Here is a 27,410-nt window from a genome sequence, read left to right on the forward strand (position 1 = left end):
TGATGGTCAAAACTAAAAGCAGGCCTGGTTCCATGGAAGCAAAAAAAGAGAAAGAAATCTGTAGAACTCTGCAGAAAGCAACAACAACAACAAATAGGAAGGAATAGAGTGCTACTGTTGGCATAGGAGGACGGAGGGAGGGGGGGAGAAAAGGGGGGAGCACATGGTGGAGAAATGCTGACACCAGCTTCTCTTTCTCCTTCGGTGTCTCATGGCACTGTCTAGAGCGGCACAGCGTGGGTCTGACTACATATGGCAGTGTTGTTGGGCTTACAGCTAGTCACATGACCCAACTGTGGGAGATAGGGCAATGAACATTGGAGGGGTGTAATGAATACCCCAGAGTCCTTCTACAGCTAGCCCTCTACCAAACGCCAGTGAGTATGAGAAGTTATGGGGGTTCTGACAACGTTATGTTCCTATAGATTACAGGACACGTAGCGGGAAGGGCAAGGGAGGAGAGAGGGAAATTGGCCAAACCACAGACCCAAACCAACCGTTACTCCTCGCTCTTCTCAGCACTGCAGCCTGTACTTTCCTAGTATACTATACTGTACTGTACAAACCAATTGCAAGTCCTCACTCTCAGCATGTATCCCACTACTAGGCTAGTACTACTCGCTCTTATGCTGTATCCACTCACACTAGAGCTGACAAAACTAATAAACAGACAAGCATGGCCAGCTACATTGCTGCCGAGCCACCGTTGAGTGTTGCTCAAGCCACACTACGTGTAACATGAAAAGGGTAAGGGTTAATTTGCACAGGGAACTGGTCTAGCGGCAAAAATGAGTTCGCTTTTATTTACAAAGGGAGCAGGAATTTTGGGGAGAGAAAATGGTGAAACAAAAACATACGATTGATTGACGCTTCACTGCGTCATTGCAGGACTGAAAGTTGAATCCAGCTCAACTTTCTTTTGAAGCGCGTCTGCACACCCATCATGCAGTGACAACAAGTGTCAGGCATCAGTTTGTAGCTTCATATTACTGCCTTGAAAATGACTTTAGTCTGTCAACTTTGTCACCACTAGTAGTGTGAATGCAGCATTATATATATATATACAGCCTATACTATAAACTCAGTGAATAGAGAATCTGAGAAAGGTATCATGGTGCATACCAAAAACATTTTTTATTTAACTCTGAGACTACCTGTTGGGGTCTTTTGGGGAAATGTTTTACAATTTCAGAGCACTGAGAATTTTATGGTGTATGTGGTTTAGTATGATTTGATTCATGGGATAACATTTTTACCATATAAAATCAAAACCCCACGCATTATCTGTGCCTACAAAATCGTTGCAATGCTTAAAAGACATTACAATAATAAAAAACTGTCCCACAAGTACTCTATTGCTATTTGCAAATTCCAAGAGGCTACAATTCTAGTCTTTCATTATATTCAAACTGAACAAATCTCAGAGTCAGACATCAACATCACATTTTTCCTTCCACAAATTAAAGTATGCAGTGCAGACAAAATGTGTTCACAGTCCACACAGCCATTCATATTGGACAATTCGGCAAATGATTGCTAATATCATGCACAAACTACTAAATGCTAGCAAAAACTACCTAGGCTCCACTCTGTAAATATAATGCTACATTTTATGCACCCACTTCAATTAAACATTTTCAAGGCAGAAAGTTTGTTAACCGACTTTTGCAGAGGGCCATTAATCCTGTATGCAAGTACATGCCGATGTATGCACTGACTCAAACTGCTGCAGAACAGGTAGTGCTCTACTCTCAAACACTCCCTGGGCCTGCAAAAATGTATAAACAACTGACCACGTGTCATCTTCTCCTCTTTCGCTCGTACAGACCACACGCCCTGCCAGGACTGTAAATTAACATCCAACCAATGTCAGCCAGCCAAAAACACACCCAGTCCATTGGAAACAGCTAAAAAAGGCAGGGCAGAAGAAAATTGGCGTGCAGCCAAGACAGCCATCACAAAAGGGGCAAAAATGCAATGTTACCTAGCTAATAAGTATGGGTAACTTGATACCAATACAAGACTAGACTACATGTCTTTGGGTATCTGTAATGCAGATCTCATTGTCTTAAGATCCAAGAGTTGGGTTCCATGGCTGCAGAAAGAAATTTATTAATTTAACTTATTAAAAAAAGGGTTTGCTTTTCCTTGTCTTGCTTGCTGCATCTTCCCGTTTTCATATTGTCACCATGTTGTTATGCATCATGCGGATCCTATTGATGTAATTTGTTTTGCAGACTTTTTCTGTTTTGCGTATTGTATTGGGAGATGGTTTTGCTGTTCTCACAGCTCGCTTCCCCTTCTCCAATTGAAGCAATAAAAGAGCAACATTCGCCTGCTGCCATGTTAAACATACCCTGTACTGTCTGCCACCTGCACACTGACCAGACAGAAGGCATACCAATCCAATACAGCACCACAGAGGAGACAGGCAAGTGATGTGCGGCGTTACCTTCCATTTGCTCTACCAATCCACCCCACCAACTCCACCACAGGCCACAAGGTCAACCAACCCACCGCCACAGTGACCAGAGGACCGACCCAAACCCAAGTGTTAAACCCTCATGACAGCAGTTTAACTATTTTAACCCCCGACGTCCCTATTCTAGCCAGTTCATTATAGGCAATTATTTGTATTCACAATTTTCTAAAACAGCAAAAATACTGTTTGTGGGCTACTAAGGGGGAAATTTCCCTGTGTAGCAGTCAGCCGCGAGAAGAGAGGGCATGCCATTGGCTGACTGATTAGCAAGGGGGTCAGTAGTGCAAAGAAGTTTTTTCCCCCAGAGCACTCATGAGATTGCCCTAGTTTTCTCAAAATGTTAATGGCTGCCTGGTCTAAGATGACCATGCTCAACAGACTGTGGTCACTAACACCTGCCCCCCCCCCAGCACACACAGACACCCCCCCCAGGGTGTTATGGTAGAAAAGGTAAACTGCACATTATGTACTCTATAGTCAAATTAACAGCTGCACTATGAAATGGACCAAGTAAGAGACCCCTACAAGGCCCAACAGTGGTTAAGTACAGAGGGACAGAAGGGTGCGGTGGGTGGGTGGGTGTGTTTAGCTGAAGGGGCTCAACTGTCATTTCTTACAGACATCGTGGAAGAAGCTTTACAGGTCACAAGCTCAACTCTGACATTTTAGTAGTAGTCTCTACTCTGTAGGTTTGTCAAATTTGTATTTAAGATTTACCACCACCAGGTGCAAGATCAGAGTAAGACAGGGTAAAATGGTCAAGTAAATAGAGTGCCTAATAAGATTTGGTGGTTTAATTTGAACCAAATCAGAAAACAAGACGACTTGTTATGGTCAAACACAAGTGAATGCTTGTTCATGCCTGTTGCGTGAACAAAATATATGAATAAAAGCTGCCAAGCTTCTAGCAAGCCACACCGTTCTAATCTGTACCACCACGATCATTACTGTAACATTTAGACCACCCCAACAATACACCACACTAGACTTCCATATGTTACAGTTTAATCAAAACTGACTTGTTGCTCTACATTGAAATAGGTTAGGCCTATACTAGCTTAATTCATGAGCCTGAATTTGACTTGGGCCGCCTGACAGCTGCAGTGCAACAGCACAGATAACGAGCAATGTTAGTTGGGTACAAAAGATTAGAGCTAGAATAACAAACGGTTAAGATTCAGATAATGACTTTTTCAACAAAGCAAAAATGTTGACCAATGTTGCTGCTAATTCAAGTTCAAGACTTCATTGCATTACTATACCTGCCCACAATGAAACGAAATGTACAGTACAAACATTAACCACTTTTAGCCCTATATACACAGTCACACACTTCATCAAACATAGTGAAAATAGCACATCTACAGGCTCACAACACAACATGTAGCTTGTAGATATGCTATTTTCAACACTTTTTTGGAAAGCTTTTGAAAACCTTCCCAAAATAGGGACTCCAACATCCCTATGGTCAGACTCAGAGCCATGCAAAAGGTAAGAAATTATCATTCCAGAATCGTATGTCCCCAGTCGTCAACAACATGCAAATTGCAAAAGCATGTAGTAGGGTGGGCAGGTCATGGCGTGTGTTTATGCATTAGGGTTGCGAGGAGGGAGGGAGGGAGAGGCAGGAGTTGACAAAAGAACAGAGTGAGACCTCAACGTACATTATGTGTATTCAGCAGGCCATGAACAAATCAGGCTTGACATTTGTGGCAGAGTGTGTTCCAGTTTTCCTCTGTTTACACCAGCGTCACAGAAATGCCCAGACAGGTAAAGAGTAGAGACGCTGCAATGTTGTTAACGATCCTATGACATGATCTCTGTGTGCTACGGTATTAATCAGTGCCATCAGTCAGATGATAGGCCTATGTCACCCAAACATGCATTTTTCTATATTTAGGGATTTAGCTGTTGCTCTTATCCAAAGTTACATTCACAGAGTGAGCAGCTGGCAGACAGGTCAGAATCTTATTTAAGATACATCTACTCTACAGGATGTAGGGTCTTTGTGTCACATGTTTGTCTTACTATAAGCACTATATATATATATATATCCCTACAGCCAAAAATAGCCTACACTTGAGTGAAAGGTAAAACAGACACATCTATGAGGGCTGCATGGAAGTAATGTCAACTGGCTTCTCTAAGCATGGTCTCAAAGCTACATTGAATGTGATATTGCACTGTAGTTATCACGGCATTTGTCACTTTTTATTCTTTGGCAGTGCCTTGGCAACCATTCGCCTGTTTTGTGTATTGTATTACAGTATGTACTAATATTGCTGTGTGTAGGGGGGGCATAAAAAAGTGTACAATAATGTCTGTCTTGTCCTATGTTTATACTTGCTATGATTATATGATCATCGAATAGCACTAACATTTATCTGCTTGACCAGATACATGTGTTGCTTTACTTTCATTTGCGTAAGCACATATTGATACACTTGACGCCACGTGCAATATCAGATAGACTGACGACTGACATCTGTGCACAATGATACAAGATGCATGTTGTTTTCCTTTCCTAATCATTACGTTTATTCCCATTTCTTGTATCTTCTGGTCACATAATGTGTCGAGTACTGTATATATATATATGTAACGCCCGGGATTCGAACCCGGGTCTCCCACGTGGAAAGCCAACATCTTAACCACTGAGCCAAAGGGATATCCCCATCGCTCGGGGGAGACATTAGACTTTCAGGCCATCGGGCTGAGGTAGTGAACCACTCTGTTACACATATGAGTGTAATAAACGTTAGAATGTGTGTGACACAGCCTGTTGTGATCTTGAACCATCCCATACTGAACTTATTGTCAAATCCCAAACAAATAGTGGGTTATTATGGCCATAACGTAACTTATGAATCTCAGATCTTAAAACACAATTCCATTTACTGTCCATGCAGTAATAATTCAATGTATGGTTTAGTCATTTCCAATTCTTGATATACCGTATGAGCCAACTAGCCTACTTGAAAGCAGAAGTGTGTGTGTGTGTGTGTGTGTGTGTGTGTGTGTGTGTGTGTGTCCAACAAGTCACACAATAGAGTCTTTGAATGTGTGACCACCACATCAACTGAGCTGCTTTATGAAGCATGACAGATTTTCCCTGAGAAGTTAACGGAGTCCCGATACATAACACTCAAGGAGGCCAACATAATCTATCCATTGTGTGACATTTTAGCATAAGGGCAGACGTCATTTGTTGTTTTTTACAACCACAACAGAAAATAAAACGTGAATGTGACTGCAGAGCAATTAACACACGCTGTACAGGCTGTGCTGCTGAGAGAGATCGTTATGGCATGCTACTAACTAAACCATTGAATTACTGCAGTGCTGCTCTCAATACAAGTCCATTTCTTATATAACATTAAGTGCAAGGCCATTGAGATTATGTAAGGTATTTCTATTGGTCCTCCTATAGTAGTAAGCTACACGCTTAGCGTCACTGTTACATTAGTGGCGTCACGTCAAAGACTCTGACAGACTGATGATCACTCTAAATGAAATAATGTCTTTACACGCGCTATTCACAACAAACGTCCGTTTGCGCACGTTACAACTGTTACAATATGGATACGGTAGGTATGTACAATTTGACCGGGTGTGAACCGATATATTATAAATAGATAGTGTGAACTGGCATAATATATGGTGCATGGTGTTGCGCGTCCTGTAAGTTAATTAAATCTAAATAATAATCGAAGGGAGAAAAAAAGGTGCAAAAGAATGTGGCTTGTGATGATCGCACGTCACCCAGAAAGGGGGGCGTGTTGTTTCCAAAGCAACATTTTACACTCTGTAGTACGACGGTGTCGCATGCCAAAGAGAACTGAGCTACCCGGATATATGATAACTCTATGGTTAACTTGGTGTAGTATGTCAAACAAAAACACAATGTAGACCATCGTGGACACCCCAAAAAAAAGATCTTGTAGGAATGTAGGGGGGAAAGGGCATGCAGAATGCAGACTAGGTTCAACAGAATCAAGCACACAAACAACAAGGCTTCCTAAAAGCGGAAGTAGACACTGTGGGGGTGGTGGTTGAGCCAATCACGAGAGTGAACGGGTTAAACGTTAACGTGCTCGGGCCAGACGACGAACGACTGATAACAACAACAAGCCAGTCAAAACATACACGAAGCTCCGAACAGACGGACAGTGTCATCATCATGTCAAACAGAGACCGACGTCAAAGTGTGCAGCACGATCGCTCTGAATGGCAGGTCTCTGTGTGTGTTAGAGCACATGGTGGTGGTGTATAGCATGCTTCTGCTACTGACTGCAGCCCATCCCTTTCGCCAGGTTTTGTGAGAGAAATAAGCCACCAGGTCTATGTAAACAAGCCCTAAAAAAGCGAGCCATTCGCCCTTTACACATATTACATTGGCTATTAGAAAATAGCCGATCAACAAGCTCGAGCTAGTAGATTTCCATGTCATCAAATATTTTCAGATGGGGCTCTACTCTGCAGACAAATCCATATTAATTTGGGGGTCCTTATCATGAACATATGTGAGACCACTGGTTCAAACAAGACGAAGTAAGCCCAAAATAAGCACCTACACTTTGGAAACGTGCCCAAAAAACGGCAACCACCAATATTTACAAGCAACTTTACAGAAAAACAGTTGCTTATAATAAAGCGGACATGGCAACCCTGACAACAGGACAATGGATCAGGGGGTGCACGCCATGTCCTCCCCCCCAGATTCGAGATTCCCCCCCAAATGCAGCTACACTCAAATGACTTGTTATTATCGATGCATTTGCGTCATTGACTCACCGTCGTGTTGTTGAGCGGTGGTCCATGTCTCCACTTCGGTCGCCATGGCGCTCTTTAAAAAAATGCTTCTTTAATATTATGTTTTATCTGTTTTTTGACCGTGAAACAGAAATACTCACAATGCGCGAGGCTCTTCCAAATAATGGCTACAGAACCCAATACAAAGGGTGCAAAAAAAAGAGCAAAAATGTCAATAAAACGGGAAAGGCGAGGGGTTTGACAAACAGCACGTGCTGGAAAAAAAACAAAACAAAAAAACACCCTGTTCGCCCACCTGAAAATACAATCTGCTAATCAAATGCACACACAAAAGAATACAAACGTCAAATAAATCACAATGAATCGACTACGCAAAAAAAAGACTATTAATTGCAGCCCTCTCAGAGGTCTGCAAAGAGTTAAGTGAAGATATGAGAATGCAGTGAGAAGTGAGTTAGCTTGTGTGTTCTAAACGAGCAGTCTGTGCAAGATAAACAAAGTGTGTTTTTAACTTTGGAAGGCTGTCTGCAAGAGTCATGTGTGCAAAGCGCGGACGGGGAGTGGTCAGAAGAGGGGGCAGGTACACAGCCGGTCTGACCAATCACAGAGGAGGAAAACACAACGAAGTCCCATAATGCATGAACATGCGTACATCCACCATGACACTCACTCACTCTCACACACACACATATACACAAACAAACCAACCACACACACTGCAAGTTGATGAAAAAAGTGCTTTACACCAGTGGTTCTCAAACTTGTTGGTGCCAAGGACCGCCACCTGTGAATGTTTTGTGCAAAAAACTGTATAGAAATGTGTGTCAAAAAAATGCAACATTTTAAAGATTTTTTTGAAATGTTCAAAAATAGCAGATGTAGCTTGTAGATCTGCTATTTTTTAATAGCCAATGCATACAATATGGTTAAAGGGCTTAAAATGTATTAACACATTTAGATGGGGAGCCCCTGGAACTCCCTCCAGGACCCCTTGGGATCCCCCGCACCCCACTTTGAGAACCACTGCTTTACACAAAACATTTAAGTATGTAACTTTGCCCTGTATTTTCATATAATATAATATAATAGATATAATATATACATTTTACCTCTCATCATACTAGCACTTATCATCCACTGGAGTAGTGTGGTGGTGCAGAAACACCCTGCTGATAGACAACATTTAAGACATAAACATACCTTTTGTGTTTCATTGATTGAATACTTTATTAATACATTACCTTTATTAACAATAATGCTAAAAGGATAACACAAAAAGCCCAGGGGGCTTGTTGCCATTGTGGTCATATGTATTCAATTCATCAACATAAAGACATTACTAGGAGCAATAAAAGTATATTTACAGAAAAACAGTGTGGGGGGGGGGGGTGATTTCTGGTGGCAAGCTAGAAGACTTGTCTAGGTCCAGTTGAAAATGGCAGACAGGTACTCTTTTATGGAGGTTTTGAAGGAGGGTAGGGAGTCACACTTTTTGATGGCTGGTGGTGGTATTGCATTCCACAATTTGGTAGCATAACAGCAGAAAGAATTCATCCCCATGTTTGTTCTGAATCTGGGGGGAACGTGATCAGTGGAGCTCCCTCTAGTGCTGTGCCCGTGGGCGTTTCTCACTCTAGTGAAGTAGTTTGACAGGTACATGGGCACTGGTCCTTAAGTATCTTGAAAGCCAGGTTTGTTTTGAGAGGTCTGTCATTTAAATTTTAGTGCCTAGAGTGTTAGAGTACAATGAGGTGCAGGCACTGTTAAAATCATATTGGATGTGTGCTCCTGCTCATCAAAGCTCATCAAAGGAAGCAGAAAACAGAAAGATGGGCAGAGGGCATTAGAGCCCAACCTCAACACCAGCAAGTCCAGTGTCCAGCTGCACAGGTTGGGGTTGAGTCCTATTGTAGGTACCTAAGTTTGATGTCAAGTCTGGAGAGGACTATGAAGTGTTGAACGCAGTTGTTGTCTACGAACAGCATTCGCACAGGAGTTCCTCTTCTCCAGGTGGGCGAGGGGCCTTAATATGGCTGTTGAAATTAAGGTGTGAGTCCAGGACTACACCACGATTTCTGGCTTGGGTTGTGGTTTTTAACATTACCAATTGATGAGCACTGACTTTTTGCTTTGTTTTGTTTGTTAAAGACAATTTAATTAATCCAATCATTGATTTGTTCAAATCAATGATTTGCACTTTAATCAGTGTATTTGACCTTTAGTCTCTGGTGATATGCTTATGTAAATCTGTGTGTCGTCTGCATAATTATGGTAACACATTTTGTTGTTTTCCATAATATATGCCAGTGGGAGCATATAGATGTTGAAAAAAAGATTGGGGAACTCAGCATGTAATTTTTGTCTGTTCAGATGTGTAATTAGTAATTACCCATAGACACAAAGTAGTCCCTCCCTGTCCTTTATGATTCAAACCATTAGTGCTGTGCCAGAAAGTCCCACCCAGTTTTCCTGTCGGTCTTGTATGGTGTGGTCAACCGTGTCAAATGCAGCACTGAGATCTAGTAATATTGGAATGAAATTCTGCCAATGTCTGTGTTTAAGTGGATGTCATTGAAGGCCTTAATAAGAGCAGTCTCAGGGCTGTGTTGTGGCTGAAATCCTGACTGGAACATATCAAAGCAGTTGTTTAGTGCTAAGAATTTGTTAAGTTGTTGAAATACAGCTTTTTCTGTGATTTTATTTAAAAATAAAGGTTTGATATGGGCCTATAATTATTAATTAGTGACGTGTCTACATTATTCTTTTTTTAAAGGCTTGATCTGACTGTAGATTTCAGGGCCTTTTGGAAAAAACCTGAGAGAAGAGACATGTTGACAATTGGTAGAAGATCTGAGGCCATGCAATATGAAACACAACACAACAGCAAGAGGAAGATTTCTGAATGATGTCCTCCAAGTATTTATGGTTGATCGGATATATTGTGCCATGGTATTTGAATTCGTTTTAAGTGAAACTAAACTAAAACACAGAGTGTTAATTTAACTATGAGAGCATACAAATGGAATTAAATGGACCAATACGTTTTTGTTGTTGTTGTCAGATTAACTAACTAATGTAATGTGTTTTTTTATATAGCTTGAGGAACCAAATACAAGGGCGCCACTTCTCCACTCAATGGCCGCCATGTTCTTTTCTGTTGCCCTATTACTTTGAATGGTGTCTACGTGACTTATAGTTTTTTTCTGAGTGATGACAGCAGTGAATGAATAAAGATTTGGTTGTGGGACATCAAAAATAACTGTTGAGCAACCTGGAGGTGTTTAACTTAATTCAGCCAAACATTTGGTATCGAATTAGGTGTGAAATGACTGAGCGATGTGTAACCCCATAATCAGCCCCTGCATTTGCTGAAAAATAAGTTTCTGCATAATGCCGTCATCCTACATCGCACAAAGGAAAGTCAGCAGTGTAGAGGTGAATATTTCTATCCATCAGCACATTTGAAGACACCAAACAGCATGGTATAGTTTTCTGTAGCTGCACATTCTTTTCAGCTTGCTTTCAGTGTCTTGTGCATCACATATGTCTGTGAAGTTTCCTTTATAGGATAGTCTCACCACAACCCACCGCTCCAGTGCTGTTTCTGCTCTGTGGGTGAAAGTCAGGATTGCTGCTGTATATTTCACGTTTGTTCTGAATAGATGCATCCATCACACTGGGCTTCTCTGCAGGAATGAAATCTTCCTGGCTCTGTTACGGTCCAATGACCTTCAGCACAGCAGCATCATGAAATGAAACCTCATCTATCTGTTCAAGAAGTAACGCATGTCCCAATTCTCCCCTGGAATCTGGTTCCCCCTTTCACGTCTTTAACCTCGGCTCTCTCAAATATGTCCTCAGCTTGATTTATATCAAGTGGTAAAAATCCATCTAAGCTTCTTCTCAGCTCTCGTCCTTCTGGTACTGGTACTGGCTCCTTCTCTCCTACAGTACATGTCACTGTACAGTATATTTGCAGTATATTTGCACATACATGAAATCTGTCCTCCGCATTTACCCATCCTATAATCTCTAGGAGCAGTGAGCAGCCATTCTGAGATCACATAAATATTGTCTTGGTAACATGCCCATGTACAACCCATGTACTCATTGTTGGTGCTTAATTGATAATCTACAAAATTAACTCAAAAGCCTTGTTTATGGCATCTTTCCTTGGTACAGAGAGCAGAAGAGAGGGTGTTAGCTACAGTATTACTTGGAATAGATTAGTTTAATTGGTCAAGTATCATATCCAGGACAACTATACAGATCTTTCAGAGTAAATGGAAGATGTTACCATCTTAATATAGGACAGTGGCCTGGTGATTAAAGTAACCATCCCATAATGCAAAAGTCTGAGTTCATTTCTCACAGTGGCACCATGTCCTGTCAACACTGGATGATAAACTGACTGAAGCGCTAAGTCCCCGGGTATTCACATGTATTTGTCAAACCAACATGCATTGGAAACACAAACAATATACACGCTTAATTGTGTAGGACTTGGTAACATTTATTTTGACACAACATTTCCATAGCTGTTAATTAATAAAGAGAGGCAGATGCCCATGTCCAACATGGTTGAAAACTGAAAAAGAAATGACATATCCTGGGATGAAATAAAGAATTGAACTGAACCTAATTATAATGCAGCTAAAACATAAAGTAAAGTATGGAACTAAATAATTACCTAACAAAACAAATACACAATGTGACAGCATCTCATTGTGAACATGTACATCAGTATATGCATAAATGAACTGTGCATGCAGTACATAAGAATACAAAATAACAAAAAACTTCAGTATGGCAAAATATGTAAAAAGGCTTGGATATTCATATTAACAGATATTTTCATGTTATAACAAATACCAACAACAGTCAACTTTGGCCTCATGATAAGCTTTAATGGCAAAAACTAGCCCGAATACGTACCATACTCTCTCTGGAGAGAACATCACGCTCAACTCTACAGGGAATTTTAGGGAAATCTAGCATTTCAATGTGGTGTTGCTTATCGGAAATATCACAGAACAAAATGACAGGGGATCTTCTGAGTACACTGTAACAAAATGAAAAGAAAATGCATATACTATATATACACACACAGTGTGTGTGTGTGTGTGTGTGTGTGTGTGTGTGTGTGTGTTTTACCAGAAGACCTCTGAAAATCCCCTACAGTAGATCATATCCTCATATCCTATGACCTACAGTGCAGTGTTCTGCCGATATACCGCTACACTAACTTCATGTTCAGGCATCATATTCCTGCATACCATTTGATAATTCTCCTCCCATATAGAGAACGGCACATATCAAGGTCTATGGCTAAACACCACAGCAATAAAGCTGACAATAAACTCTCTCACACATGCGTACTAGACAAAGAAGAGCTCCAGTTAGGAATTATACAGTTGAACACCCTTTAAAAAAGCAACACTTTTTTTTTCTTCTCAAATAATAGTCATATGAGATACTCCACTTTACAACCACGTATATATAGATACAGTCTTGTTGTCTTTGCCATGGCAGGTATGGAAGTCAAAGGTAAACTATTTCTGTTTGTTTGTTTGTTACCACGGTCGTAAACATTCTTGAAAAAGCCTGATGCAACAGGGCATCATTTCTTTTTTTCTGCACACAATTGTTCAACAAAACCGATGTGGGCTCTATCCGTGTTGTTTTTTATGCTTCTGCTTGTTTCTAAGCAATAGAAAATGATGTCATTACAAATATAGAGTAAATATTATCTAGTTACGTTGAAGGGAACAGTCCTTAAGTCCTTAGAAGTCATAATAACAAGGTAACAGTCACATATCAGAGGAAACAAAGATGCAGACACAACAGGTGCATACTGCTGCCGACAAGGTGAGAGATTAAAGGGGTATTTCACCTACACCACATTTGAATTTGCTCATTTGAATTAGTCCCAGCCCTCAGTGTTGTTGATTCTACCACAGATATTGTAGTCAGTCATAGGATGTGTCTGGAATGTTTTGTTTTTGATTTGATTAACACTTAAGTCACAGTAGTTTGAGACGTACACGTATATGTTCCCCGGTAGCATCCCTCAGTGACATTATTGGATGATTGGTATATTTGTTTTGGTTTCCCATGTGGGAGACCCGGTTTTGAATCCAAGTGTTAACATTTGGGGTTCATCCCGCATCAGGTTTCCCATTTTGAACATCGTATTGACTACAATCAGAAGCCTCTGCCCAGCACAGGTTATGGATCAGTAAAGAGGTAAAAGTCATTGTCACCACATGTCCTTTCCTTTCAACCAGCGTTGACTAGAATTAGGAAAAAGTATGTGAATACTATACTATTGCTAAATACTTTTCTTTTTTTGCAAGTCTCACATGTACCATGTATATTTTATAAAGAGACTGCTTTAAGTACTGGTAGAAAATACATTTCTCCCATTTGGTGTACATCAATAGACAACTGGCAGAAAAACACAGTTAGCAGCACTAAATGAGAGAGCGCCTAATGCAATCAAAGTATTCATTTAGGCACAATATACCATAAGAAAAAATGCAAGTTACAATTTTACATACAATGTTAGCTAGAACTAAATAAAATAAAATAAAAACCAAACAAAAAACTATCAAATTGTAGACGTTTCCATACTTGAAACAGAAGAAAATATGCAATAGCCAGTGGTCTTTTATACTGATATGTTCAGATTCTGAGCTTTCTATTTAGTGCTTTTCTATTTACCTGTCAGTGTCCTATGCGATCACTAACAAGGCACACTTTTAGAGAGGTCACTCTACAAATAAGACTGTCCAATTAATAAATAAATACAAATATTTTAAGTAAGGAAACGTCTTAGCAGGGAGGAAAAAATATGTAGATGAAGCAAAGTCCACATTGGATCACTTCACACTGCAGAAATATTACAATATTTTTTTGTTCAGCCCAATGTATACAAGCCTATGATCTGATCAGATAAGTAATTAATGCATTAATTAATTCATATCAAGCAGATCAAAACGCACGCACGCACGCACACACACACACGCGCGCACACACACACACACACACACACACACACACACACACACACACACACACACACACGCACACACATACACACACACACACATGAAATCCTCTACCATCTTCATAAGGAGGATAACAAAGCCAAAACTATCAAGCTGAGCCAAGGCATGACTACACTATGACTTCAAACAGACGCTGTGAAACCAGGAATTCAGCAAGCGACAGATCACAGCGATGATCACATGACCTCTGCTCAACCATGAAGAGGTGCCAAACATACCTCTGTCTGAGAACAAGTATAATACATACACAAAGTGAGACCAAAACAGTGTAAACTTGAATTGAGACTCCCTCTCTCCCTCAAGCTTGTTCAACAGTACAATTGCTACTGAGACAATGGTTTAAGTCAACTGTCATCATATTGTAATTACTGAGTATGTGTGTTGTATTCACAGTGAGTACTCAGACAACAAGTGATGCAGAGAATATGTTGTTGCGATGCAGCACCGTACAGATGGGCATCTGTTGTTAACTTCACAAAACATAATGAACCATACTACAGAACATCTTAGAGGCGAGAACAGCACATTTGTGTAAAGTGAACACGTTATAGCCACAATAATAATCATCACACAGTACCAAAAAATGTCATGTTTTGAAGCATTTCATCTTAGACATTAACAGGACACAAGATCCAGACTGACATGACAAATGGGCACTTCATTTTAAAATAGAACCACCATCTTCACCAACATCATCAAAGTCACACACAGCAGAGTACTAGGTTATTTCCCATGGTCTTGGTAGCAAATTTACAGAAGTTACCAGTAGCGTAAAGTTCTTCGTAAACAGTTTCTTATTTGGTCCCCCCCCCCTCCCCCCCAAAGCACTACTTTTACATTCAGAATCAGTGATGAAGGATAGTCTCAAAGTTCCTGCTTATTAAAAAAAGTTAACAGTCCATCATTGGAGAAAGCAGGTTGAAAAAACACTGCTAATGGGGCAGCAAACGCCCTACTACATGTGAATTAAAGTACTTCACATCCTATGTGTGTTCACAACAGTGAAAGTACACAAAATGCAGTTAACAGTCTAAATCAAACACAGATACTCGTATTCCCATCATAAAGCTTTGTCACCCAACACACTGTCTCCTTCAAAATGTGTATTCCCTCCGTTTGAGACACAAGCAGAGGACACAGCCTACAAATCCATAGTCACCCACCAAATTCTAAAATAGATCACAACCCTGAACAGAATTTGTGTTATTTTTGTGATCATGGGACTTTAGTGGCCATGACCAGGTAGTATCCAGGGTAGCAAAAATTGTATCTGGCATGTCATCCAGACACATTTGTTTGCAGCTGCCCAACTAAGAATGAATAGGCCAATGGACTTTGTATACTTATACAGTACATTGTACATGCTTTTACTATAACATTATCAGTGACATTGGAGCGAACTGTCATATTCCATGCTACAGTCACAAAATCTGTCTCCCATTCAGTATAGCGTAGCTCTACAAAGGGTTGTTTGATGCAACAGGCTCTTGTTTCTACCTTCTTCAAATTCGCGTGAATCAAACTATGATCCAGACTGTATTATCAGAGGCCAACTCTTTGAGATCATAGGAGGAATATCTAAACAAATTCAATACATGTGTACTGTAATAACACCTATAATGTTCAATAGTGGGTTTTATTTCTCTACTTTCTTGACAATAGTTTTCCAACATTTTCTGACAATGAGAACATTTGATCATTATCACATTTCTGAAATGTTGATTTAAAATGTGAGACCTGCTCAACCAAAATCAGTTGAATGTCACTGAAAATTATCATCAGAGATTATAGGAGATTCTTTCTAACGATGCCAGTACTATTTTGTACCCAAAGCATTCAAATTACATATTGATTGTCATCAAATTATATAAGCAATTTCAGCAACATCCTACTGCACAGTAAAATCCTGTAAAAAGTGTTAATTGAACTGAGTGTACAAATGAAAAAGGATTTTACTGTGTGATATGGGTGGAGCAAGGAACATTTTAGTTTCCCTTTAACTGATTAAATATGAACAGTTGAAGGAATTAGTTGTCCTTGATACACTAGACACATTTTGAATTAAAACTGCAGTCTTGGCTCTCCTACACACATCACCAACACATCTAAGAGTGGGCGGCTAGTGGTCTACATCAAAGAGAGACTGAGCAAAGAGAGAAAAGAGGGAGCAGAGAGGCAGAGCCAGGGATAGTGGAAAGGACAGACACCATGCCACAAGCACAGCTGTGTGAGCGTGTGACGTGTGACGTGCGTGTGCTGACTTCGCCCAACTTTTCCTTTTATTCCACTGGCTCCAGTCAGATCGGGCGGTGGAAGGAGACAGAGGAACACGACTTGTTTCTGGTGTTTAGAAATATAAAAACAATTCACATGAATAAAAAAGCTAAAGCGTTTCCATCCCAATCTTTGAGGTGTTCCCTTCTCTCAACATTCCTCATTTGAATTAGAGTAAACACAACCACATGAGCTACAGTATATGATTCTCGTTCTAGCCCTCCTTCCATAAAATATACTGTACATCCAACAAGGCCTCTGTGAGATGACATGGGCTCTCCACCTTCCAGTCTTGACCAGTAGAGGGCGACATCAGGCCACACAAAAGAATGCCGCCACACTACTTTGCACTCAATGCAAGTTTTGTGGTCACCTAAGTTGAAGTAGTTCAACTACATCGTATGTAGACACCAGCTCACGAGGTCTCCACCGTGATAATGGCTTCAGTTGCCTTGGCGACGACGGCAGTGTTGGAGGAAGAGGAGGGGGCGTGGCCAAAGTCCCCCGCCAGCTGTGACTGGAGGGCAGTGGTCTGCGCTCGCAGCGAGCAGTCCACGCTGTCATGAAGCAAGTCCTCTCCTTCCCCCGCCTTGTTACCCATCGCCTCTTTCTCTCCTCTTTTAACCAAAAGCCCCTTTTCCAGGTCCTCCTCCCGACACTCCTCTTCCTCTCTCTTCTTAACGTGGCAGCGGCACACCTCAATGCCCGAGTCGCCCGTTAGTCTACGATGGCGGAAGTGATCCTCTTCATCTTCATCATCTTCCTCGTCGTGGTCTTCCTCCTCTACTTCCTTTTCCTGTTTCTTCTCGTCTCTGTCGCTGCGGTGCTCGAAAAAGTCTACATTAGAGGAGAAGAGGGCGTGTTTAGGGGATGACAGTGTGGACCTGGGGGAGGGCCTCCGGTCAACAGGGGAACGCCACTCCGCCGCTTCCTCGCCCTGGACGGCGGTGGCTCCCAGTGGGTCCGACAGAGCGAGAGGATGGACCCGATGACGAGGAGGAGGAGGAGGAGGGTGCAGGGAAGGGGAGAGAACAAGGGGAGAGAGCGTAAGTCGAGGCGGGTGAGAGTGATGAAGGGCGGGTAACGGAAGAGACAGGACTGAGGCCGGTGCTGGGGAGGCGCCTCCTTCGCCGCCGCCGTGTACCGGGCGCCTGAACACGGGCACAACATCGGGAGTGGTGGCGGGTATGAGATCCGGCGGAGCTTGCAAAGGAGGCGGGGAAGGGGTGGACGCAAAGGCGGCGGCATCGAAAGAAGCCCCGACCCTGGGCGCCATGGCCCGCTCCGCCCCGGCCTCGCTGGGAGTGGTCCCGCGACTGCTGTCGTAGGTCTCGTCCGTCACCTGGACAGAGAAGGAGGTGCTGGAGGGCGAGGTGAGGGAGCAGGACTCACAGGAGCAGCTGGTGTAGTTGTCGGAGCTCTGGGAGGAGGTCATTCCGCTAGGACCCGGGGGGGCTGCAGGGCCCAGGTAGGGGGGGCACGCGGGTGGGTGTCGATAGGGGTGGTGGGGTAGATGAGGGTGGTAGTGAGGGTGGTGGGAGTAGGAGGAGCTTGGACCCCCCATGGAGCTGCCTCCCTGCAGGGCGAAGACGGAGCTGTAGGGCGGAGGAGGCGTGCTCGGCTGGGCTGCCACCTCCTCATAGGAGGGAAGCTTGAAGGATGCCAAGAAACCTGCGTCATGAGAGAAGTGTCAGATCAGGGAGGTTCTATTTCCATTCAGGAAGTTGGAATTGAAACAATTCCTCCCTCTGTCCCTTTCCTCCTTGTCCATTCATACACACACTATAATTCTTGCTCTCTCTTTCTAACTCTCTTTCTAACTCTCTCTCTCTCGCTCTCTGTCCTTCCCTCTCCCTCTCTCCCCCCCCCCCCTCTCTCTCTCTCTCTCTCTCTCTCTCTCTTATCTTTTGATTTCCCTCTTCCTCTCTGTTTAAGTTTACTTATTTCACTGACCTTCTTTCCCACCATATTTCATGATTATCTCCATCCACGCATGCAGGGATCAATCCCCACTGCAGTCCATGACTCCTATCAATAATCTTTGAGGAAGACACTGATCCCTTACCTCCCCTTCATTTAAGTCTGGATAAGCTTAATGCCTAAAATCTCACTAAATTCAGAGGAGCCTAATGTATGTAAACGTACTGAGGTCGAGCATGGAGGTCGGGTAGTTGCAGGCTCCGTTGTATGCAATTAGGTTGATTTCTCTCTGCCTCTGCTGTTGCTGGATACGGAGCTTGGCTCGCCGGTGCCGATATGCACAGAAACAACTGAACAGGATCAGAATGGTCCACAGCAACCAGAACCCTGCAGTAAACACAGTTAACAAAGACCAAACATGAACCAATGTAAACACAGGAGTGTGAGCTCTTTAGAGAATGAATGAACGATGGCTTCAGTCTGTATACAATAATAAAGCTGCCCTGTAACCAGTGCCGTGGGAAATGACAAACTACATGAGAAATGGCTGTGAGTTAGCTAGATTCTGTTATCCATGATTATTACCAGCTCAGGTTGTTGCTTTGAGCCTCCTATAGATTGTTCAATCAGGGCTCCACACGCACGCACGCGTGCGCGCTGCGCGCGCGCGCACACACACACACACACACACACACACACACACACACACACACACACACACACACACACACACACACACACACACACACACACACACACATACACACACACACACACACACACACCAATTCTACAGATATTTAGTGGGTCATTGTGCCTTTGGTGCCAATCCCAGCCTATCTGCTGAATTTCCATGTTAATCAGTCAAGAAACATGATAGCTTGTTTCTTGATGCCTTGTGACAGCAACCAATCAATCAACTTTAATTTTGACAGAGCACAACATAACTGCAGCCACCACTTGTGGTTGCAGCGATATTTCTCTCACATGGAGCACCTACTCAGTGTATTTATATTTGCAATATATGCAATATATTTTGCATGCTTAGACCTGGAAACTCTTTATACAAAGAAGCATGGTCAGTTGACTTACACCAGAGTTCATAGTAGTAGGTGCAGCAGCCAGTCTCTCCACAGCAGTGCCCTGTCTCACACAGGTAGCCTGGGTTGTTGTTGACCCCAGGGCAGTACTTAGGACTTACTATAGGCTCACTTCCAGAGCCCCCATGAAACTTCACCCCCTGGTGGACAAAATGCCACATGACAGTATAACTACCAAAATAAATCACTTGGGCAGTTGAACTGTATTTTAGAGCAGTTATGTCTGAAAATGTGGGGGGTACCCACCTTATTAATTGTACCCATGTCAGAGCTTGTACCCATGTCAGCATCATTTTGAGAAGCTGTCACTGTCTGAAATAAGAAATTGAGAATTGTGAATTCTTTTCATAAAAATATGGAAAACAAATGCCAGTGTGATCAAGAGTCATTAGTCCCTGAAGGCTGGACCAGGCAGAACACCTGGTAGTTGACAGTGGTAGAATAAATATTTATAATTTTAAACTGAAGCCTGGAACTAACATATATATGGATTATGAGTGAAATCCCTCTTTAAGGATCTTAAGTTTGGGTTGAGGGGGGCCTACATAGACAGTGGCAAAACCAGAATTATAATGTGATGAAGAATTACCATCTTCATCTTTATTTACCATACATGAGCCTGAGCAATGTTCACTAATGTAATTCAAGACTCACTTTATTGCCATATCAACCACAGTTGCTAGGGACTGGTCTCCATGTGCTCCACAGAGACGTACCAGAAAAGCATGTGTACACGTAACGCTCTTACAAACACACATATAGCTTACTATAGTAGGCTGGGCACTTAATAAATATATCTAAACCGACATTTACAATTTACAATCTAGAACCAATTTACAATTTAGAACCAATAACTAACGTAATCTTGCTCATATAGGTTAATCAAATAATCGAGAAGCAAGTTTTTTAATGACTTTTGTTATTTCTTATACAGTATATCAATGAATTGACACAAAATAATTCTAATAGATTTTTTATAATCAATAATAGTCTGATTAATCACTTAAGCCCTGTATTATACTTAGTTGTACAATGGTAGCATGTAAAAAAAAAGTGAAAATAGCCAATCTACAAGCTCACAATACGTTGTGTCAAATAAATCAATGCAGTCAATGCTCTGTCTTAGAAGAATTATTATTTAGTACTAGTGATTTGAAGAGACCAGAACCTCATAATGCCCTAGGATAAGTCCTCTAATTACTCTAATGTCATTATGCTTTAGCACAGCAGAATTGTTGTTCTGTAGCCAATACGTCTCCTTTTGGCGTGTGAGTTGTTTAGCCGTTTTTACAAAGAGTTTAGGGTTGTTCCTGGTGGTTCAGACAGCTAGTGTGCACTTTCCAATGTGAAGTCAATCCTATTTGCATCGTCATAGGTTTAACTCCTGTCATCCACTCTACTTTTATTATCCTTCTTAACTGCACTGTCCAATATATCAGAAATGGCTTGAATAATCTATAAGACAGCCAACTTTCTGATGTGGTCAAGGGTCTAGATCTAGGTCATGACCTTGCTATCGCATAACAAAATGTTTTACCTAAAAGCTCAGAACATGTCGCGATGTGACACATTGTGATACGCTGCTCGTACTGTAAGTTATTTTCAAACATTTTGAAGATTTGAAGATTTGGAAAAATCTTTGCTTATAATGACATTTCCAAAATAGGGATGCTAGGTTGAAAGTGGTTAACTAATTGTCAAAGCAGAAATGCCTCAGTTAAGATAATCATCAATTCATGTATAAAACGGTGTGCCTTCCTACCGCAGTGGCCTCTGTGCCATCCAGGCCCTGCAGGGACATGGTCATCTGTGGAGGTGAGAAGGAAATGCAACAGTTAATACCACTGTTTAATACAGCTGACATTTTAAAATGGTGGATGGGGAGTAGGGGTGCAGGCCGGGCATATACCAGAGAGCAAGAGGGAAGGGAAAATAGAGAGAGGGGGAAAGAGAGAGAGAGAGAGAGAGAGAGAGAGAGAGAGAGAGAGAGAGAGAGAGAGAGAGAGAGAGAGAGAGAGAGAGAGAGAGAGAGAGAGAGAGAGAGAGATAATTGGAGCACCAACGTGAAAGGGACAAAGAAGAGAGATATGAGAGCATGAGGTTGAAAACGAACTAACCCTATTGATGCTGCCACCACCCTCCTCCCCTCAGATCACTCTAACATACCATTGTCTTGATTAAAATACAGGTATGTATTTTTTTATAATCATCTTTTCTTGCAACACTATTTCTTATCCTAGCACATTCTCATCACACAAACGTCAATGGATTACAGAAATGTCTACTGTTTGATAATGTCAGTGATTTAGAAATGATCACATACTGTAGGCCTACTCCCACATTTTTCCTATGAGGACACTATTGGTCTGTAACACCTGTTATAAAAGACTGATCTGTTTTCTCCAGTAGAAAGTTATTACCTGTGTTATACTAGTAATGAGGCATGCAGAGAAGTGTTTAGAAGCCCATTCCCCAGCCAGCAGGCTGTGGATGTAACAGTCCTGCCTCCTCAAGGATACAAGAGGACAATGACTCTTCTATCTGAGCTTGCATCTTCTCACAAGATACCAGACAGACAGACTGATAGACATGGCACCGAAACCCCATAGAAACATCCAGGATGGCCAACCTCATGCATGCAAGCATGTACGTCCCCCCCTTCTCTCTCTCACTATCTCTCTGTAATCTATGAAATAAAATAGTGAGACAGACAGACAGACAGACAGACAGACAGACAGACAGACAGACAGACAGACAGACAGACAGACAGACAGACAGACAGGTACTGTAGATAGCATCAAGCAACGGAACATAGCACCATAATTCATTCTCCTTCTTGATAGGCCATGTCAAACTCCCACAGACCTACCTATCCTGTTCAAGGCCAAGCCTGTCCTGTGTCACACAGAAGAACAAAGGGTCATATCACAATCCCAAGACGATTTGTCCAAGAGTCTGCAGTAAAAAATCACTAATCCAGTCTGTGCCAAGTATCTCAGAAGGCTAAAGTGGTAGAAAAACATGCTGGACTGTGAACGCTACATCAGCCCCATATATGCGACACCCTGTTGAAACAATTCGCACTCCACTGCGTGGCTTCCGTCTTTGTGAGTGTCACACAGAGCTCTTGCATGACAGAGAAAAGAAAAATGCCTATCTCAGGGGCCAGTGTCAAACACACAATGCTAGCATGAAGCCTCTGAGGGCACCGAGTTTAGATTCTTTTAACAATGGACCCTGAAGCCCAGCAATAATGGGAACTCTTTTGTTTAGAGGTAGCTGTTGACTAGTCTGTATTGAGAACCACTTTATACCAAATACATGCTTTGTGTGTGCTCACGAGCACATGCAAGATATCCTAATATGCAGGTTCTGTATTGCATAACACACAATACTACAAAGACAAAGTAGGTTGGAGAGCAACTAATGAAGCGGATCAGAATAAATCAGGGGACTGCAGCAGTAGGTGCACAGCGCTCACTGCACAGGCACGTCAGCCTTCTGCCAGAAACTGATCTGATGTTGTGGTGAGCAACAGCCAACCCATGTGACCAGGAGCAAAACATTGACTTCATCTAAGCCAGCCCTACTTAGGAACAGTAGTGAGTAAAGGCAAAAAGAAAGAAATAGAGGTAACATATAGAATACACATTAAAAACAAAACACAAGAACAACAGAACAGAACTTTTGGCAGTCATTTCACTTAGAAGTGATGGTTTTGTCACTTTTGTGACGCAAGGCAATTTGGTAGCAATATTTTCAGCTGATTGCAATCAATCCTGGTTTAAAAAGATGAGTTGTTAACTGTTTGTTTTTCAAGGGCATGCATTGATAGACAGGTTTTTGCACAGCTGGGGACCCTGGAGGGTGCTGGTGGATAAAATCGATTCGGTGGATGGACCGGGGGTCTTCAATAATGACTAAAAAGGTTAAACACACACTTGATGGCTGTAACCCTACTCTTGAAATGCGCAGCCAATCATAAAAATCTTCATCTTTAGCAAATGCTGATGGGCACTCAGGTGGTGCAAGGGTATGGTACGTGCTAGCTCTGATCCATAGCCTAGAAGGAGTTCTCCTTAAGGCTATGGGACTTTCGATTCTTTGCGCTCGCACCACAGGCTGCACAAACTCTCGTCTGCAGTAAAAATTAAAAATACACTTTCGCTACTCACCAAAACAAAGACGGTTTTATGGAGTTGAAAGCCAACTCTACTAAGTGGGAACACTCTGAGCAAAAAGGAGGTTGTGCCCCCAGAGGCAAAGACAACGTTTTCCTTTTTGTTTTACCAAATGGGTTCCCAGATTTGTCAAACTAACCCTAACCCTGACAATATTCCTATGACCCTAGAAAGAGTCTGTATGAGGGAAGTGCTAGGACAAGAAGCAAGACAGACAAATCCTACTCACTCTTTCAATTAGAGCAATATTAGAGCAAGTAGATGGTGCAAGATGTTTTTGATTGACAGATTTTTTTTTTGCCGATAAAGTATTGTTTTGGAACGTGACGGCGGCGCGCCGTCTCAAGCGAACTTGCGCCATGAGAGGCACCGCTGAGCGAGCTAAAGCGAGCGAGTCGCTGTGCCGAACGTTGTGAAGTTCTCTTGAGCCGGCTTAGCGCCGTTCACGTTATTTACCTGTCAGAATCTAGTTGTATAAAAAGATCACGCTCCCATTGGGTGCTCCTCACTGGCAGGTGAGGATACAACAGCAGTGACAACACACAAATGTGTGTGGGGAGGAATCAATTGGAATAACAACTAAATTGGGGGGGGGGACATGACAATATCCATTATCCAAGCTGGGCACTTGTTCCTCAGTGTCTTGCTCAAGGACACCTCAAAAGGTTCACTAGTTACTGCCAGGATTTAATCTGTCACCATCAAAACGGTATAAGAAAACATGTACCGTTATGAACAGCCAGGCTCCTGTTCATGCGAGAATTTCACTTTGCAACGCTTCCGCGTCCAGTGTGTGTGAACCCGCCACACATCACCCTTCTAACCTCTAACCACCAGGCTGTCTTGTAGCCCATCGATGTAGTGTTGAGTGAGTTCCTGTGGTTCAGACCACCAGCATCGTGTACAAGCTATGTTTTATGATCATTCAGGCATCCTTGGAGACCACTCGGAAACCACAGGCTTTGCTCTAGCACCTCGGTGGGGCCCAATCAAAGGTCTTTGAGGTAAAGCCACAACAGCACATTCACAAGCACACGTTTCCTCACTTCCTCACACCCAACGCATGAGGGCTTGCACCTTTGCATGTATGCACATGTGAGTGTTTGTACGAGTATGTGCGACCATAAATATGTACAGTATGTAAGCACGTGTTTGAGTGTGTGAGTGTGTGTGTGTGTGTGTGTGCGTGCATGCGTGTGCGTGTGTGCGTTTATGCAGGTGTCATGCATGCACACACAATCATGCACTAACTATACATGCACGTGTGTAGACACCTACAGTACATAAATGCACACATGCCAGCCAGGTATGCATGTGTGAATATTATGTAATTGTCCACTGTATACGCACAAACGCATACGGTACGCAAATGTGACTGGGAGAAAGCATGTGCATGTTTGCCTGCACACATGCCTCTGAATGTGTGTGGGAGGTAAGGGGGACTTTGTCATATCTTGTGTATCCAAGGCCATGTCCAAAGTAGCCACAGAAGATCTATGTCAGGGAAAAGAAAATATTTTTTACACTCTCCTTTTAACACATTATCTAATATCTATATACATTATCTGTATACAGACATACGTGTTGTTGTTATCCCCTACTTTGAAGGTGGGCTATGTGTGGAATTCAACCAAATATTCTAGTAAAATGCTTTATAGTAGCAAAAAAGAAAAGAAAAGAAACTGGCTCGTAGACAAAGTGACAAACATAAATGTACACAAAAGTTCCCATACAGAAATGACCTAAAGAAAGCCGGGAGTCACAACACGATGACAGTAATCATGGCCTTGACTGTACAATGTTACAAATATGACATGATAAGCAAGATTAATAATAATAATAATAATAATAATAATAATAATACATTTTATTTATATTGCACTTTACATTTGAAACAAATCTCAGTGCTACAGTACAGAATAAGTTTGGCCTGCTTTCAACAGATAGTGTTATAGGTAGACCTGTTACAGTACAGTACAGTACAGTACAGTACAGTACAGTACAGTACAGTACAGTACAGTACAGTACAGTACAGTACAGTACTAGGTTATTATACTGTACTGCTCCATTACTAGTATTAGTCCAAGGAGAAAGGCTCTCTGGGAGAGCTCTCTGAATCAGCAGTATGGAATTCCTCTGGTATTCCTTAGCTCAACTGTAAATTAGCTTCAATACCACCGCGTGCCAGGGAAACCTCTTTTAATTATGGGCTGCATAAATATAGGTTAATTCCTTGGTGCATTGTGGCAATTTCTCCACACACAAGTGCAAATAAAGGGTATAAATCAGCTTCACGTGGAAGTGCGGCAGTAGTAGGCAAGTAGGCACAATTCTCAGTAGGCAAGAAGATTATCACATTACATGCCTGTTGACCTCAAGGAATCAAATTCAAAACACAGCTGGTCCTAGTACCATATTGCTAATATATTACTGCAGTGCCAGTGTTGGTCTGAAATCTCAAATGAGAGCTAAAATACAATTCTTTGCAGCAAACATTACTTTTTTTTAAAAATGCCTTGTCGCAAAACAACTTAAGTAAAGAAGTAGGCCTTCGCAAATAAGGGTAGGCTAAACTGTTTGCCAACAACTCCCAGCCCAGGCCAATGGAAACTACCGCCTGATGCAGTTTGTATGTGACGTGCAGATGTTTACATCATGTAGTTGTAAAAAGACAACGTCCTCCTTCCTTCCTTCCTTACCTCCTCAGCCTTCAACCCGAGGCAGAACGTCAGCGTCTTCTCTGGATCCATGGCGGGGAGGAAGGAGGGAGACGGACTGGACACGGAGCTAAAATACAAAACAAAACAACAGAAAAGAAGAAGAAGGACCTGGATCTGATTCTTCTGCCGAGCCCCCCATGTCTCTCTCTCTCTCTCTGTCTCACTCATTCACTCACTCTCTCTTCCCGTGGCTGCGACCTCCCTCTCCGCCATTCCCCCTCCCAGCAGCCCAACCCACATTATGGAACGGAACCGATACCATTGATTACAGTAAAAAAAAGAAACGAGTCGGTACTGTGGCGTGTGTAAAGATCATATGACAGAGGAGACGGGATGTGTGTGATAGTTTATACATTGGGGGGCGGGAGTGGTGGGGGGGGGGGGGAGCATGATGTCACCGTGTTGTTGGTGGAAGAGAAGCTGCGCGCTTTGATTGGACGGAGCTCCTAGCAACAGCCGCAGAGGTCATTAGTGCAAATAGTAAATTAGCCTACCTGATGATGAATAATGTCCTATCATGGTCCTACTACTATACACGATTATTTTTTCAGACTGGTTTACTTTGTCTTATATTTCATCCAGTCTTCCATCCATCCATCCATCCATTCATCCATTGGCATTCATTTATTTTATTTTATTTTATTTTATTTTATTTTATTTTATTTTATTTTATTTTATTTTATTTTATTTTATTTTATTTTATTTTATTTTATTTTATTTTTATTTTTTTTAATTTTATTTTATTTTATTTTATTTTATTTTATTTTATTTTATTTTATTTTATTTTATTTTATTTTATTTTATTTTATTTTATTTTATTTTATTTTATTTTATTTTATTTTATTTTATTTTATTTTATTTTATTTTATTTTATTTTATTTTATTTTATT

General features: G+C 41.8%; 2 protein-coding genes across 2 annotated transcripts in view; both read right to left on the minus strand.

The window, feature by feature from the left end:
• The window catches only part of pdcd4a (programmed cell death 4a), a 28,184-nt gene extending 20,422 nt beyond the window's left edge, over positions 1 to 7,762 (minus strand). Inside the window, exon 1 of the mRNA XM_080445699.1 lies at positions 7,277 to 7,762. Coding sequence (XP_080301825.1) covers positions 7,277 to 7,322 — 46 coding nt within the window. The 5' untranslated portion in view covers positions 7,323 to 7,762. The remainder of the gene's footprint in view (positions 1 to 7,276) is intronic.
• Positions 7,763 to 16,054: 8,292 nt separating this feature from the next.
• Positions 16,055 to 26,697, minus strand: LOC308105395 (uncharacterized protein). The gene is made up of 6 exons (XM_080456097.1): positions 26,500 to 26,697; positions 21,382 to 21,426; positions 19,866 to 19,931; positions 19,612 to 19,759; positions 18,745 to 18,906; positions 16,055 to 18,270 (listed from the first exon to the last, which is right to left on the minus strand). The coding sequence occupies exons 1-6, from the start codon at positions 26,686 to 26,688 to the stop codon at positions 17,015 to 17,017; spliced, it is 1,866 nt and encodes a 621-aa protein (XP_080312223.1). The 5' UTR covers positions 26,689 to 26,697; the 3' UTR covers positions 16,055 to 17,014.
• Positions 26,698 to 27,410: the final 713 nt, after the last annotated feature.

The sequence above is a fragment of the Gymnoscopelus braueri genome, assembly GCF_963280865.1.
Source record: "Gymnoscopelus braueri genome assembly, chromosome: 2".
NCBI lineage: Eukaryota > Metazoa > Chordata > Actinopteri > Myctophiformes > Myctophidae > Gymnoscopelus > Gymnoscopelus braueri.